General features: G+C 46.2%; 1 protein-coding gene across 1 annotated transcript in view; it reads left to right on the plus strand.

The window, feature by feature from the left end:
• The window catches only part of CYYR1 (cysteine and tyrosine rich 1), a 63,027-nt gene that overhangs the window by 44,497 nt on the left and 2,213 nt on the right, over positions 1–16,317 (plus strand). The window contains exon 3 of the mRNA XM_052794872.1: positions 14,263–14,420. Within this exon, the coding sequence (XP_052650832.1) occupies positions 14,263–14,420 (158 nt within the window). The remainder of the gene's footprint in view (positions 1–14,262; positions 14,421–16,317) is intronic.

Raw genomic sequence — 16,317 nt, forward strand, 5'->3', positions numbered from 1 at the left:
ATGTTGTCACCAGGTAACTGGCACCAGCCCTGACACTTCTTCAGCGAGTGGGTCCTGGTGCTCCTTCCCTCATGGTGCTGGTGTCCACATGACATTCCATTAAAAGGAGCAGGAGCATTTGCTGGTCTTTCCAGAAGGTGCGGGTTCAGCCAAAGCCTCCAATTTGTTTATACTCTTCAGATGCTTTTCCAGTGATGTTGTGGATAAATACGGTTTGCGCTCCTGGCATTGCTGCATTCGGGTGTCTACTGATCTCTCCCAAGACAGTACTTATTTGAGAGAGAGGCAATTTCTGAAGAAACTGTGTTCCTGAAAAGAAGTTACTCTGGATGATCTGAGGTCCCATGCAACTTTTAAACAGATGATGAGGATATATCCTAGGATGCCAGAGGAAGATCTGTGATCCCCCTTGATGAAGAATGATGGACTCCTGAAAAATGGGCTGAATGAGCAGGGAGCATTTCAGGAATGAGGGTCTCCATGATGCTTTTCCAGTTCAGTTTGCACAAGAAAGAGCTACAGTCAGTTTTGTAATATCTGGTCTGTGGCATTTGCTTGGTGGCTTATCCCTCTGCACTCTGTGGTCTTCATTCCTCTGAAAACTCATATTTGGCTTGTGCTGTCTCTGTTGGGAGCTGATAGTGCACTTCTTTGCAATGATTCACCAAGTGTTTATTTAGGGGCTACACTTCATCTAGGCAGAAATCTTTCAATATTAAAAGTATGTCTTACTTCGCAATTTACATAAGCTAATAGATTGGCATCTAGGTTACTTTTGTCTTCAGAGCTGACCACCAAGAAGGAAAAAAATGTTTCTCTTGGCCTCAACTTTTGCATAATTGGGAAGGAAATCTTGAGTCAGCAACATGCAATTTTATATGAAGCATGGACTGAATGCAAGATAACAAGTTTGGACTTTTGCCTCCATTAGAGTACTCTGAGACTGAATGCTTGAACCATCGCCTTCTTTGGGAGCCCATGGGGGGAACCAAGAAAGCCCAGGGTTGCGGCCTAGAAGAGCCACGTTTACATGATACAAACAGGTTTCTCATTAGCAAACCAAATAACATTGTCTTAGAATTATATTCAGTGGCATTTTGCTTCTCAAAGACAGCCCTGTCACGGTAAGGATTTAACTGGCAGGGAAGTAACGTGGTTTTACCTCGATTCACTCAGTCCTTGAGTTTCAGCCAGAGATACATGGTCAGCTGAGTTTGGTATGAGTTTGTGCTGCCATCAGGAACGGGCAGGTGAAGTCTTTTCCAGCGCTGCCCTCCTGAGCCACCCGACCCTGGTCTCTGCTATGCCAGCATGAGCACTTCTGTGAAATGCCTGGAGGATGCTTTGTCCAGGAAGCAGGTCCCAGCTCTTAACACCTCAGGAAAGTCACCCTGATGCCTATCCTCTTTCACTCTGCCACCCAAATGAAACACAGCGAGGAGGGTGCTACTACTATTTTTGTTGTTGGTTTTATTGTTATTTTTCAGAAACTGCAGTAAAAAGGTGTGGTTGTCATGTTAAGGGGCAGAGGGTTTTCTGCCATCAACCAGTTCATTCTCTTTCATTGTTTTCTTTGTTCCAGCTAAAGGAATTGTGGCAGCAGAGGATGGTTAGCTCACAGCTCTGCCAGCAGCTACAGCTCGTGCTGCAGTCCTTGGGGTAGTGGCTAGATGGCACACACAAGGCTGTTGAGAAAGAGACAGTCTTATGTGGAGAAAATTAAATGCAGTAAGGACCACCCTTCACTGTACAAATGAAGTTGATTGGAATGGGCAGAGTGGTGTGAAACTATGAAGGCAGACATCAAGGCCAACAGCAAGAAAACGAAGGGAGGACACAGAAGATGCCCTGGAGCATGGCAGAGCTCTCCTTTGGTTTCCATATCTAGCATTTACTGCTCTGTTTAGCCTATTGCCTTGGAAATAGTGAGGAACTGCTCTTTTTAATTACAGCCATCGGGATTCTTTCTCTTTTAAAATTAATTAATCTGTGGGTCACCTCTATCCTGCCTTGGTGCTCCTCTGGCTCATGGAGCAAGAGTTAACAGCCCTGTCCCGTAGTGTCTGCTCACTTGTTTCACTGACCAAAAACCAGCCCTGTGCAGGATGTTCCCTGGCACATCAAAATCACATCATGCATGGCTGGCTTCGGGGTTTGTTGCAGGCACAAAGCAGGCAGCAGGCATCCTAAAAGGTGCCAAACTATCAACCTTTACGGTAGCTGTGACTTTACAGGCTTGGCTTCAGGCTGGGGAAAAATACAATCTAGATGCATGCCTGGGTAAAAACTAGGCAGGTTTGACGGTCAATAGCTCAGAGATTTCAGGATCTGATAGGCAAGAGGTCCAAAAGTCACAATAGTAAGTCAGGCTCCTACAGGAAGAGCTTCCCGGGAGGGGAGATGTGGGATTCTCCTGCGCTGAGCTCATGTAGTGTGCAAAGTCAAGTGTTTGCAGAAGCTGGTATAAATAAAATCACTGTCAGAAAGAGTATGTTAAGAATTACCAGAAAGAGAATATTCCTGGGATTCTCCGAAGTGTTTATACCCAGTAACGTGGCTGCCAGAAGTGAGCTGTTAGTGGGGCTTACTAACTTTGTGGTCTTGGAAGCCCACCATATTGTCCTGACCTCTCGCTCTTTGATGGTCAAAGGGCCGAAGTTGGGCAGCAATTTCAGCCTCTCCCATTGCTGTTGATTCAGAAAGTGTTTTAAATAGCAGTCTCAGCCAGCAATGCAAACTGCAGGCCTAAAAAGAATAAAAATCCCTAAATTAAAGCAAAGGCTACATTAGGGACAATTGTGCCGTAATTTTCTATTTAAGTCAGCATCAGGTTGGGCTTTGGATTCGTGAGCACAATGAGGAACGTTTTGGAAAGTGGAAATTGCATTATGGCTTCTCTTTCCTTTCCAGGGAAGCATGTGAAGCACATTACAGAGCGGGGAAGGTCATGACTGCAGGGAACAGCACAAGATGTCTGAGAGGGAAAGGTGGGGTGAGAGGAGCTGCTACAAAACAAGGACAGAGAAGCAGCAGGAGAGCATGAGAGTGAAAAGTGGTAACTGGAAACCTTGCAATATCTTAATCAGAATTCTTTCACATAAAAGGTCAAAAAAAAGCTTCTCCCCCATTACTTCTGTATTTCTGACTTTTTTTAATCTCTTGTTTTAATTTAAATATGCATTGTTGGTTTTGTTTGGGGTTTTTTTTTTCACATTCTGGCAATGTTCTGAAATTTTTGAACTGCCAGACAGATAGACTCAATGTTACAAAACCAGCATCTGCATGTGTGCTTGTATTAGTCTGATGAAAATGCTGGACAGGCTGGGACTGACCAAAATGTATTTGCTTAGCCGTGATCAGTTAATAACACCACTGTGTATTAAGTATTGTGCTTGCTTTATTGCGGCATTCACCTCCCAGCTATATTTCATGCGTCATTCCCTCTGCCCATAAAATTATTTCTGAGCCAGCCCTGCACTGAGTCTTTAGCAGGATGGAAGCAATGCCATCCCTCCCTCCATCCCTACTGTCTAGGGCGGCGGGAGGATCTCAGGCCTATTGTACACAGGCAGGGGAAGCAGTTTGGGAACCAGCTAGAGGAAGAGCTCTCTTTCTCTACTCTTGTATTGGCTTTGTGTGGCAAGGTTTTGGTAGCGGGGGGGGTTACAGGGGTGGCTTCTGTAAGAAGCTGCTGGAAGCTTCCCCTGTGTTCGAGAGAGCCCATACCAGCCGGCTCTAAGATGGACCCGCCGCCGGCCAAGGCCGAGCCAATCAGTGGTAGTGGTAACACCTCTGTGATAACATTTTTAAGAAGGAAAAAAAGTTGGGACAGACGGTATTTCGGCAGCCGGAGAGAGGAGTGAGAACATGTAAGAGAAACAACCCTGCGGACACCAAGGTCAGTGAAGAAGGAGGGGGAGGAGATGCTCCAGGCGCCGGAGCAGAGATTCCCCTGCAGCCCATGGGGAAGACCATGGTGAGGCAGGCTGTCCCCCTGCAGTCCATGGAGGTCCACGGTGGAGCAGATATCCACCTGCAGCCCGGGGAGGACCCCACGCCGGAGCAGGTGGGTTCCCGAAGGAGGCTGTGACCCCGTGGGAACCCCGCGCTGGAGCAGGCTCCTGGCAGGACCTGCGGATCTGTGGAGAGAGGAGCCCACGGAGCAGGTTTTCTGGCAGGACTTGTGACCCCGTGGGGGACCCACGCTGGAGCAGTCTGTGCCTGAAGGACTGCACACTGTGGAAAGGACCCATGCTGGAGCAGTTCGTGAAGAACTGCAGCCCATGGGAAGGACCCACGTTGGAGAAATTCATGGAGGACTGTCTCCCGTGGGTGGGACCTCATGCTGGAGCAGGGGAAGAGTGTGATGAGTCCTCCCCCTGAGGAGGATGAAGCGGCAGAAAATAACATGTGATGAACTGACCATAAACCCCATCCCCGTCCCCCTGTGCCGCTGGGGGGTTGGTAGAGAATCAGGGAGTGAAGTTGTGCCCAGGAAGAAGGGAGGGGTGGAGGGAAGGTGTTCTGAGATTTGGTTTTATTTCTCCTTACCCTACTCTGGTTGATTTGTAATAAATTGAGTTAATTTTCCCCAAGCTGAGTCTGTTTTGCCTGTGACGGTAATTGGTGAGTGATCTCTCCTGTCCTTATCTCGACCCACAAGCTCTTTGTTATATTTTCTCTCCCCTGTCCAGCTGAGAAGGAGGGGGAGTGATAGAATGGCTCTGGTGGGCACCTGGCGTCCAGCCAGGGTTAACCCGTCACAACTCTCCCTTTACTGTAGCAGCCACTTTGCCCCTTCCAGGATCACTTATTTGAAGCACTTTGCAGCACTACTGGCCAAGGAGCACCTCCAGCAGTGTGGTGGGGAGAAAAGCATATGGTTTGGCATAAAGGAAGTAAGCATAAAATTTCTACATATTTTTCAAAAGGCACATTGTCTGAAAAGCCTGTCCAACAATAGCCCAAACCAGAACAAGCTGTAATTACATATCCTTTTGGTTTGCAGTTTATATGATTTTCTCTCTGGTTTTGCAAGTGTGCCACAGTTACGCTTCAGTGGCTCAGCAGCCTTTTAACAAGCTGTAGAAGGTAACCTATAGCTCAGGCACTGTCAATACTAAAAGACAGAATGTACTATCCTTTAACCCTTTGCAAGATTATGTAGCTTAACAATATAGAGCAGTCTCAAAGTGATGATCTGCCCACAGGGAGCTGGGATGAGGGAGGTCAGGAATGGGATGATTACCCACTACCTTTTCATTGTGCAGCTGCTACTCAGGATATTTGGGTGCTTGAGTTAATAATCTTGCAAATACAACAAGGTAGAGAGGGAATGGCACAGAGGAGGCTATTTGGAAGGAATTAAACGTGAACAACACACCTTAAACACAACCGAGTAGGAACAAAAGAAGGGAAATACTGTCCAAGTACAGCCTGTACCCAGTTTTAACAGGCAGGTGGGATTTGTTTACAGAAGCAGACAATCATCTCCTTCCTCCCTGTGGTAAAACATGTATTTAAAGGAAGTACTAGTCAGAATTATGTCTAAGTACAACTTGCAAAATAAAGCCTCAAAGGCAAGCCTGGTCCATTTGAGTTGCTACTCTGTAAACTAATTATTTAATTTAAAACAGGAGGCAGCAGCTAGCTGACTATTTAACTGATTCCTGAGTTGGATGGCTTTTCAGTCCACACTGCCCTGGTGTCTGCGTTCCAGGGCTGTAAACTCCCTGTGGTGAGAAGGTTGCTGGCTCAGCCATGGAGTACCCCAGCTGACTGAGTCGCTCCTCCATCCGCTTTTGCCATAGGGTTCTCAAGGTACACCAGCTGTAAAGCCAAAATGCCCTGGACAGCAAAGCCAGTCTCTTAGAGGATCACTCACTATGTGGTTTTGTCCTTATGAAAATAAAGGGACAACCATGGAGAGGAGGAAACCCCCCCAGAATGGGTCTGCCTGCTCCAGTGGAGGCAGGAGAAAATGGTGTGCAACCCTGCTGCGCTTCTGCTGTCAGTCCGAGTAAACCGGGGTTTGCCAACCAAATTAAATAAATAGCCCAACACCACCTCCCTCCAAGTAACATCAAGTCTGATTAAGAGCCCAAAGAGTACTTTTTTCAAAATGTCAGTGGCTGGATGAGAAGATCAAAGATCATTGATTTTTTTTTATTTTATCTCAGAGAATGAGTTTTAAAAAATCACTTATCAGCTTCTTTTTGAACGCCTGAAAGGGAAAAAATTAAAGGGTATTTATTAGTATTAGGAGTAGTATTCCAGAATGTATGGCATGCATTATTATTAATATTATTCTAGAGATGCAGTGCCAGCAAATCATAGATACAGAGAGTCGGCAATAAATTAATTGGAGAACTAAAAAAAGTACTGGAAATTAGGAAAGATGATGAGATGGAAGAGATCAGCTGAACAAAGTGAAGACTGAGAATGGCACGTCTTTCTTGCACTAATATGGTAATGAAATACAGCGAAGGCAGAGTGGGCATACTGATCTTCACGTGCTTCTAACAACTTCTTGCCATACTTGGTCAAATTGCTGTAAAATTGCTAATGTGAGCTATTACAGGATGAAAAGACCTTTATGCCAATATAAATGCATCTCTGGTGTTGGACTCTGTCACTTCTGCAACCATAGTTTCTAAATCGATACAGAATTACATGATGAGCTGGGCTTTGGAAAAACTGGCGGCTTAAGTTCACCTGTGCTAGCTTTAGCCTCTGTCCTCCGGTAGAGGACATGAGTCCAGGCACCATGGCAGGAAACCCAGGGCCGATAAACACTACATAATGCATGCAGGGAAAAACAACCCAAACTCCCACACAAATCGATGGGCTCTGGGCTGACATTGCCTCTCAGAAATGAGACTTGGTATTATGGTAAATAGTGCCATAAAACCTTAGTTCCCAACTGTTTGACAGTCAAGAAAAAACAGATCTGTGTTTTTTAACAGATTTTAAAATAATACTGTGGATTATTTAAGAAGAAAATACAGAAGAGAACAGCAAACGTTATTGTGTCTCTGTTGTATGGGCTTCTGCTGCAGCTCTCAGACAACAACAGAAGAGGATGAGAAGAAGTGCAAGGAGGGGTGGCCGGGGTGATTAGAGGCATGAAGTGGTCCCTGTGCGCAAAACAGCCAAGTAGGACGGGGCTCCTGCAGGATTGGGAAGAGTTGGCTGGTAAAGGTCTGTAAAATCATGGGCAGTGCAGAAGGGGTAGCTGGTAGCTGACGAGCTGAGAGCTAGGAGGCTCGGGTGAAATTACTGGGCATTCAGTTCAGAATAGATGAGAGGACACAGTTCTTCAGATACATAATTAAGCTGGGGAGCTCTTTGCCACGTGAGGCTGTAGATGCTAAATTTTACATGAGTTCAGGATGAGGCTGGGCAGGTTTGCAGAAGAGAAATCCACTGAGTGGTACAGTTAAAAAAAAACCCAACCTGTCTGGGTCAGAAAGTTGCTGAGCTGCAAATTGTTGAAGGAGGCCAGGAGAGAAAGTTTTCTCCCTTTTCTTATGCTCTTCCCAAGGCGTTTTTTTGTCTACTTGCCCTTTCTGGCTTCTCCTGTTTAAGAAAGCCTTTAAAGGTGTTCCAGGGAGGAGAAGGGCTAAAGAAAGACAGGAATCAAGAGAAACCATCCGCTTGCGAAGTACAACAAATGCAAAAAGGGCAGGAGTGTGAGGGTTGCACAACCCAAAGCTGAAGAGTCAGGGGCACAGGGACAGCCAGCAGCGTGCTGGGCAGCACCCGCTCCCTCCGAGGCACCCGGGGCCAAGGGGTACTGCCAGGTGGGGACATGGGAGGACATGCAAATGGAAGCTGTCCCCACAGCATCCTCAGAGGAGAACGGTGCCAGCAGCTGGGGCTGTCCTGGCACACTGAGGAGGTGCAGGTGTGGAGGCATGAGTGCAAATGTGAGGGGAGGAGGGCAACCCAAGCCTCAGCAGGAGGGTTTTGGGGAGAGGCTGAAGCAGCATTGGGATGCAGGGACGTGGCTGGAGGTCTCTGGTGCAGCAAGGCCGGGCTGGCGGGCATCTGTCCCCCTGTGCCTTGCCTGGTTTGCCCTGGCCCATAACTGGAGCCAGACCTGCGTGTGCCCCCATGCTGAGGACACCTCAAAGGCAGGAGGAGGCCAGGGGGACATGCTGCACGGCATCCCTTGGCCGCAGTGGTGTGGGGAGCTTTTGGGACATGCACTTTGCTGGGTATCCCTGGGTGGGAAGTGGGGACGGAGGGGGCAAATTCAGGAGGGACTGTCCCAGTGGTGGTGAGATTAAAACATTTTGCATTACAGTCTCTGGGCTTCCTGGAAAAGCTGGCTGAAAGGTTTTTTTCTTTTCTTTGCAGTTTTGTACTAATAAACCAGGCTCCCCAGCAAAGTTTTATGCTCCACGCCATACCACGTGTGAAGTTAGGGTAGAACCCAAGACAGCAAAACAGAGGCCAACGGACTGCAAAGTCCCTGCCATACAGTGGTGCAGGCCATGTATACCTGGGTCCCAGATTTTGGCAATGCATTTAAAAATTGATGCTTATTCAGTAATCATTCTTCCTTCAGGAGACATTAACCTATGGAGCCATAAGATTTTTAAGCATCCAAGACCCACTGTCCCCAAAGTGGAGATGACCACAGAGGCAGTATTTGTCTTGAGCAAGTTTGACATCCACTTTGCTTGCCTAACTCCCAAGGTAGTAGCCTTTTGGAGAGGGAAGGGGCACTAAATGAACTCCATGCCCATTCATGAAGACCTGAAGGAGCAGGGCTGCTCTTCAGTCTCTCTCCTTTTCTCCAGTCATCTCAACCCTAGCTGTCGCAGGCTGCAGCAACCACTGGTGACACCTTTGCCACTTGTGTAAAATACCCAAGTTACCAGTTTGCCCAAGGGATGGGTTCTCTGGTCCCAGGCACTTCAGCCACGCCAGCTCCAAGAGCGGTGAGAGCCCTGCCTGGCTCCAGCATTGCCAAGGCCTTGGTGCCACCCAGCAAAAGGCCTGATCCCCTGCGCAGCATTCTGCTGGGCCAGAAATGTTAAGCTGTGAATGAGATTTATATTCTTTCCAGCAGAATGTTGCTAAAAGCAGGTGGAAAGCTGCTTCTTTGAATACCTGATTTTTACCCTGACAATGTCTCTTGACATTTCCACAACACTAAAACTACTTTTCCCCTTCTCCATCTTTACTTTTCTGTGCATTGTTTTTCTGTGGCAGTCTTTTTCTCTTCATTGGCCTTGCTTCTGTAAAGGACTTTGCATAATGTTTTCCTTCACATTGTTCCATTTCAAAGTTTTCCCTTCATTTCAAACTTCCTAGTTGCTATGTGACTGTGCTGTGTGGTTTCTAGGTCTTTTGCTTTACAGTGTCCTTTTTCTCTTAGGCACTTTCCCTTGAACAGCTCTATGGTGGTGGTAGCATGAAAAATCGCAGTATCCCTCTGTGTCTCTATAGAGAAGTCTAAAATATCAGTAAGAGAAAGAGAGACAAAGCAAGCATTTTTTAATATAAAATAAGGGATATTTACTTTTAGGATATTTATTTTCAAGAATTCCCTAATAGCACAAAGAGAAACTTTGCCATTTTATAAAAAATACATGCTTATTTTTCTTCATATGTTCCAGTCATACCATAGGCTTTCCACAAAAAGAACAAGTATTTATTTTTGTACTGTGTGCCCAGAACAGCTACTGCATGACCGTTGTCCTGCCAGGATTTGGTGCTGAGAAGGTGCAGCCTGATGTTTAGAGGCAGACTGCTCCTAGTTTTACTGGGAGCCGTTGTGTGTGGCAGGGACTGCGGGTCTCTGAATTAGGATGGGTTACATTTTGACTCACTGTCAGAGGGTGGTATAGCGTTATATATATTCTGTTATAAGAGAGTATATGTCCTGAAGTCCTCTCAAACAGATCCTTTTCAACTCAAACACTTGATTCCTGGAACAGTTTTCACGTGCGTGGCACTGGGTCTGATCTGAAGCCCACCGAGACCAGTGAGTGCCTTTCTGCTGGTACTCAGTCAGGCTGTAACCAGATTTAAAAAGCGACCTACATCTTTTGCTCCATATCTCAGGCTCTCTGCGTAACCATCCATAGGTGGTCTAAATTTACCGCTGCAGTGTGAAAACCTGAATCCACAAGCAGCGGTGGATCTGGCTATTTAAACCACTTTTTGTCCTGATTTCAGAACTGTGAAACTTGAACTTACCAGTTTTGTCAGCAAAGCTAAGCCAGTGAATATTTTCTTTGGTGACCATTTTTGTTTCTGGTTCACGGATATACCAGCAGGAGCTACAGTGGGGACCAGCAACAGAATGTTTTAGCAGATATTCCTTATTTCACTTACTAACTTGGGTTTGCTAGCCTGGCAGAAGTGGGTTTTGCTTTCCAGTATAGCTGTGTTTAGACTCAGAGGCCTTTTCCAACTTGGAAGTTTTGCCAGTGGACTTCAGCCTTTTTTGAATTTCAGGTGCAGGCAGATGCAGAGGGCCTTTCAACAGCTGTGTCTTGCCCTGCTGCTGTTTCTTTGCAGAGGCAAGATAGTGCCAGTCAGCCAACACTGCTGAAGGGTCACTAGGAAAAGCTATAGGGCTGCAACTGAGTCCTTGGATCTCAGCTCTGTCACCCAAAGCAAGCTGGCAGGTGTGTATCTGCTTAATATCTCAGGCAAGGTGGAAGCTCCTTTTGAAGATGGTATCAGACCTTTTGTCATCTTTTTTCCTTTCCTTATGAATACTTTTACTTCTTATGTAAAGTATCACAGAATCATCATTGAAGTTAGTGGAGTGATATTGCTTTGGAACAGTTGCTGTTCATGCAGAAGGGGAGAGTGGGCTTTGGGTGTGAGGCTGGGGTGTCCGATAGGCACTGGCACATGAAGAGTGCAACCCATCGCTCAGGGCAGATGATCAAATGGCGTCTGGCTGACCACTTCTGGAACAAAAGGAACACCTTTGCCTTTGGAGACAGCTGAGACAAACTCTATTTAAACTGTGTTTAAAATAGGCTTTATTAATACAGAACTTCTAATTTAGCACTGGGAACATATCGTGTGCTGTGTGTTACCCACTTCTGTCAGCTTTTAGGATGGAGGTTGGGTTTTCCTTGGGGTGCAGCTGGTTAGAAGTGCAAGAAACTGTTGTGGTTTCTGAGATGTGAGTGGATCAGCCAGGCAGAGTGTACCTGGGATGCAGGAGCTGGGCAGCAGTGGACCATGTACAAAGCAGAAATGCAATGCAGGACCTGAGGCCAGTGGTCAGCGCTGGCTGGTTCTGCTTCTTCCACCTGGGAGAGGGATTATTTCAGCATAACAGAGTTCCCTGCAACTGTGATGCAGTGCCCCCAGTGAAGGGCACAGCAAATCATCCCCTAAATGGATGTAGCAAAACTAGTAGTGATTCACAGTTGTTTATAATAGGGATACCGTGCATTATGCCTGATTTTTTAATTGTGATATTACAAGAAAACTTTCTCGAATTAAGAGAGTACTGTGTTAAAGGGTCTCCTGAATCAAAGTGTTCTCTCATACATCAGTTTCTCTCAAGGTAGTGATAATGTTCCCAGAGAGAGCAGGTTGGAAAAACTGGAGGTCTCTTAGTCACATCTTCCAAGAGCATCAGACTTTGTTTTTGTTAGATGCAAACTGTGGGGGATGTGGAGGGGGTGGGGAGGTGTTTCTCAGTTACTCATGGTGGTTAATACCAAAGCACTTGATCACATCAGTGTTTCAAGCTACTGGTTTTACAGCCAGGTGCTTGCTGCCATGAGTTGGGGTTTTGTAAATTAGGCCTTTATATATTCTGCAAAATATTAACAGGTTTACTCTCCCTGCTGTCGTGTCCCAAAGTTGGAGCAACTCAGGTTCGTGGATTTCCTTTGTCAGAATTAAGGTGAAACGACACCAGGGGAGTTCAAACAACAATCAACATTTATTCAACCTAGCTAACCTTGCCCAAGTACAAGTGAACTTATCAATATGAACCTTGCAACATGTCATTAAGCCGCTGTTTGAAAAGAGAAGGGAGGTGTAGAAAAAGAAATGGAAAAAGGAACATGAAATGTATCAGAAGGAGAGCCCTCCCGTTGAGTCACGAGGTTCAGAGCAGACCCCCTTGCTTTCTGGACTCCTTCTCAAAGAGGAGCCCAGGGGCGGCTAGATCCACTCCTAGTCTCAGACTTGGTCAATGGTTTATGTTTAAAAGGATGAGGTGTAGGGACTGTGGAAAAGAGAGAAGGAAAAGAGGGAGAGAGAGGAAGAGAGAAAGAAAGAAAGAAAGAAAGAAAGAAAGAAAGAAAGAAAGAAAGAAAGAAAGAAAGAAAGAAAGAAAGAAAGAAAGAGAGAAGAAAAGGGTTTCACCAGTCCTGGGTCCAGCGTTGGTCCAGCCGGCATAGAGATCCAGTTCCGGAGGGCGCGCACTGAGAACTCGTTCTCCCTTCTTCTATAGCGTGTTAGTCGATGGTCTTCACATGCGCAGTTCCCATTCCCGGGGTTCTCTGGAATCGGTCGGTGAGCTTTGGGGGGGGGTTCATTGTGGAGCTGCCTCTCTTTTCCTGCTGGCATGACCGCTTAAGATAGAAGCAGAGTCCCATCTTCCATGGGGCCTCCTCCTCCAGGCGCACACGCTGTGCTCCTTCTCCTGGTCACTTAAGATAAGGAATTGCGGCTTTGGAGAAGCGCGGTCCCACCCTCTGTGGGGCCCTCTCCTCCGGCCACATTGTCCTGTTCACAAAACTCCAGCATTTTTACAGAGGCCGTTTTCTCCACCAAAGTTCTTTAACGAATGTTTGAGACATTGACTATAATTTGTCAGACCGTCACACCTACACACTCTTCATTCATTGCTACGTAACAGCAGAGAGCAATTTAGTTCCCTGGCAGTGTATTTTAGTAAGACAGCAAATTGTCTGTGTTTACTTATGCTATACAATTCAGTAATTGTACTGCAGTCTTGGCCAAGTTCCTGAAAAGTTGGGGCCTAAAAACAAGCTCTTAAATTCATATTTAGGTTCTAAATAGAAGGTCTGATTTTTCAAATATTGAGACCATCCTGACTTGCTGACTTTTTGGAAGCCAACAGGCTTATCAGCATTTTGAAAATCAGGCCTGCTATGTGTACCCATGCTTGTATGGGGAAGCTAAACTATGGTTTAGACTCCTTTTAATATTTGTCTTTGTAGTATTGCACTGCCTGTTTTATTCTCTACATTGCAATAATTCCTAGTGTAGCTTATTCATGTTCACAAACTATCAGTTTGGATTGATTAAAATGTCCAGTTAAAAAGTTGCTAGCAAGGTTGCTATTTGAAATCTTTGCTGGAGGATGTGTTGCAGAGAGTAAGAATATTTCTGGCAAGTCACTGGGGTTTTTTTGTAAAAGGATAGGCTATAAATACCATCTTTCATATAACATGTGCTGCACTGCCTGTGCCTGACAACAAACCTGAGTGAACTAGGGTTCATCAGAAAGGCTGATTTTGCCCTCAGTATTATTGGGAGCTCTTCAGTGCCTCTTGGTGAGGTTTTTCTCCTGTGTGTCAGTGCAATAAGGCTTTTTTCCCTTTCTCTATATAATTTCAAGGAAAGTCTGATTCATTACTTCAGGGGCTGAGCTAAATTCTTTCCTCTGGACCATTTTAAAAGAAGTTGTTTAAGCCTCAAATACTTGTGCTGGCTGTGGCAGCACATGTGTGAAAGAGCGGGCATTCACTTTGCTTCTTGCTGCTCATCCTCAAGAAGAGGAGGCTCTCCTTAACCTGTGTTCTCAAGCACAGCAGGACTTTCTGACCTAAGATAAAACAATCACCATACCATTCCTGTGGAAGCACAGCATGCAGGCACTTCAGGATTCTTCTGGAATATATTACTGGGGATAACTTACTCTTTCTTTTCAAAAGAAATCATACTAATGCCTTTAGGAAAAAAAAGTCTTGTGTGATGAGAGTAAAGGGAAGAAATTATTCTTGGTAATATTTAAAGGTTGTTAAATTCAGATGGCCCTGGAATGGAAGGATTTAATGCACGGTGTATCAGCAGAGTGATCTGGCACAATGGCAAAGGCAACTTTGAAAGAGTTTCTCATTTTGGTCTTGGAGATCTTTCATTTCTTCTGTTCAGATGCTCTGATGGACCAAAATTTGCAGCATTTTCAGTAATCAATATGCACTTTTTTCTCAAATGGGGGCCACTCCTGAGAAAATAATTTTGTTTTGTAAACATTATTTGGCTGAGACTGACCGCATGTTTCCATTTTCCTTGCAGAGGCACAGCGATAGCTGGAATTGTTTTCGGTATAGTATTTATAATGGGAGTGATTGCCGGGATTGCCATCTGTATCTGCATGTGCATGAAGAACAACCGTGGGACTCGAGTAGGGGTCATCCGAACTACGCACATCAACACTATCAGCACGTACCCAGGTAAGGAAGCGAAATGACACCCCTGCAAGAGTGCCTGTGTTCATGGCAGGAGTGCATCTTTGGATAGTTACGGCCCCGCAGTAAATGTGGGATGTGAATACAGCAGCAGGCTCTTCTCAGTCTGGAGGGGAATGGCATGACTCCCTGCTGAGAAATGCAAGACAGCTCAGTGTGCGCGGTGTTTGTCAGTGCAGCCCTCTGCCTGGGCTAATTTATTCAGGTACTCAGTGGGCTAATGAGATCTGGCCAGGTGCCATACTCACACAGCTGTGTGGCTTGCAGTGCCCGTAGTAGCTTGTTGAGACCTCACTCATGGTGGTGTTGCATTATGCAGGATAGACCTTTCGCTGTGCCAGAGGCTCTCTGGCGACAGATCAGTTATTCTTATTTTGTGTTCTGGTTCTTGTATTTGCTCTTGTTCACATGCAGTCAGCTCCCTTTCATTGTCCGATATAATGGAGGCCCAGCATACCACAAAGAGGGGAAAACCTGGACAATAAGGTCTGTGGATCATAGCTCAAAGGCTTTGAGTGGTGCCACGTGGAGCCTAATGTAGCCTGAGCTGGCTAGTACTCGGCCAGAGCTCACAAGCGCTGCTGGGTGCTGCAGGATCCCAGATGACTTCTACAAAGGCACACAGGCGTGTTTGCAGAGTGTTCTCTGCTGTGTGTCCCAGGAGGGACTGCTGGCTGGCATGCAGTGCTGGATCCGAGCTAGCTCCCTGCATCCACCTGGCACCATGCCTGAACTGATAGGAGCTTGGAGCATGGTGCAGAGATGCCTGTTGTGCCTTGGTCAAAGCTGAGTGTTGGACGTGCTCAATGCAGGCTTGTCTGTGGGTTAACGTTGCTTTGGTGTAATGTTTTTTTAGGTGCAGGGCAGCACCACGGGAGGCACAGAGCCTAAGTCAGATCTGGCACTGAGCTAATAAGCTGTCACAGGCTCTGGGGCACCCCAGGGGATAGTAGGGACCCCGCCATGGCTCTGCTCCAGTGCAGTTGTGCCCATAATGAGTGGGAACTGGTACATCAGGCTGTACCTGAGCTAGCTCTGTGCAGAGCCACTCCCTGCACCACACGTGTCAACTAGCACCAGTCTAGGATTGGGGTACAGGAACACCGAAAGTGGATCTGCACCAAGCTAGCTGGGGTCTGCAAGGCTCATTTGTCTGGACTCCCCACCACGTGAAAGTGGCCACATTTTTGAAGAGCAGAGCTGACCCTGGAAGCAGCATAACGGTCTTTGTGCAATGCAGCTATGTCTCTGCTTCAGTGATATTGTTAATTACAAACCCAGGAGCGATTGCCTTGGGATAGCTTGAGAGTTCACTGTAATAAAAGGCAATGGTGTTTCATGGATGAAATCCCCTCATCCCACTCTTAGACATCCCCTGCCTTTATATTCCCTCCTGTTGCAAAGGTTGCAGCAAACCCCAGGTGCATTATGTATACTTATAGGTGAGCTATGCAATATTTATTATGTGTTCCTTTATCACATTCACTGCTCTCAGTGTCTGTTTTCTCCCTCATGCTCTTAACTTTCTAGTTGAACTAAAACCATGTATCATCGTCCTTATCATTACAACATTGTTTTGCATAGAGAGATGAGCAATGAAAGAAAACTGCAATATTCCCAACCATGAATTGCTGAAGAGCTACTTCAGAATCTAATAGTCACTGCAAGCTGTAAAAACAAAAGCAAAATGAAGACTTCAGGGCTGTAGTCTTCTCCTCCCCAGGTCTGCTCCTGCTATGACTCACCCCTGTCTCCACCTCCGGGCAGTTTGACTCTGCACGGTCCTGGTTCCTAGTGCAAACATTAGCTTGAGCAGTTCTTCGTCTCAGCAGCAGCAGTTTTTGGAGGATGGGGAAGCTCTGAAATGATTTCTGTGTTCCCC

Source organism: Harpia harpyja, chromosome 8, assembly GCF_026419915.1.
Source record: "Harpia harpyja isolate bHarHar1 chromosome 8, bHarHar1 primary haplotype, whole genome shotgun sequence".
Taxonomy (NCBI): Eukaryota; Metazoa; Chordata; class Aves; order Accipitriformes; family Accipitridae; genus Harpia; species Harpia harpyja.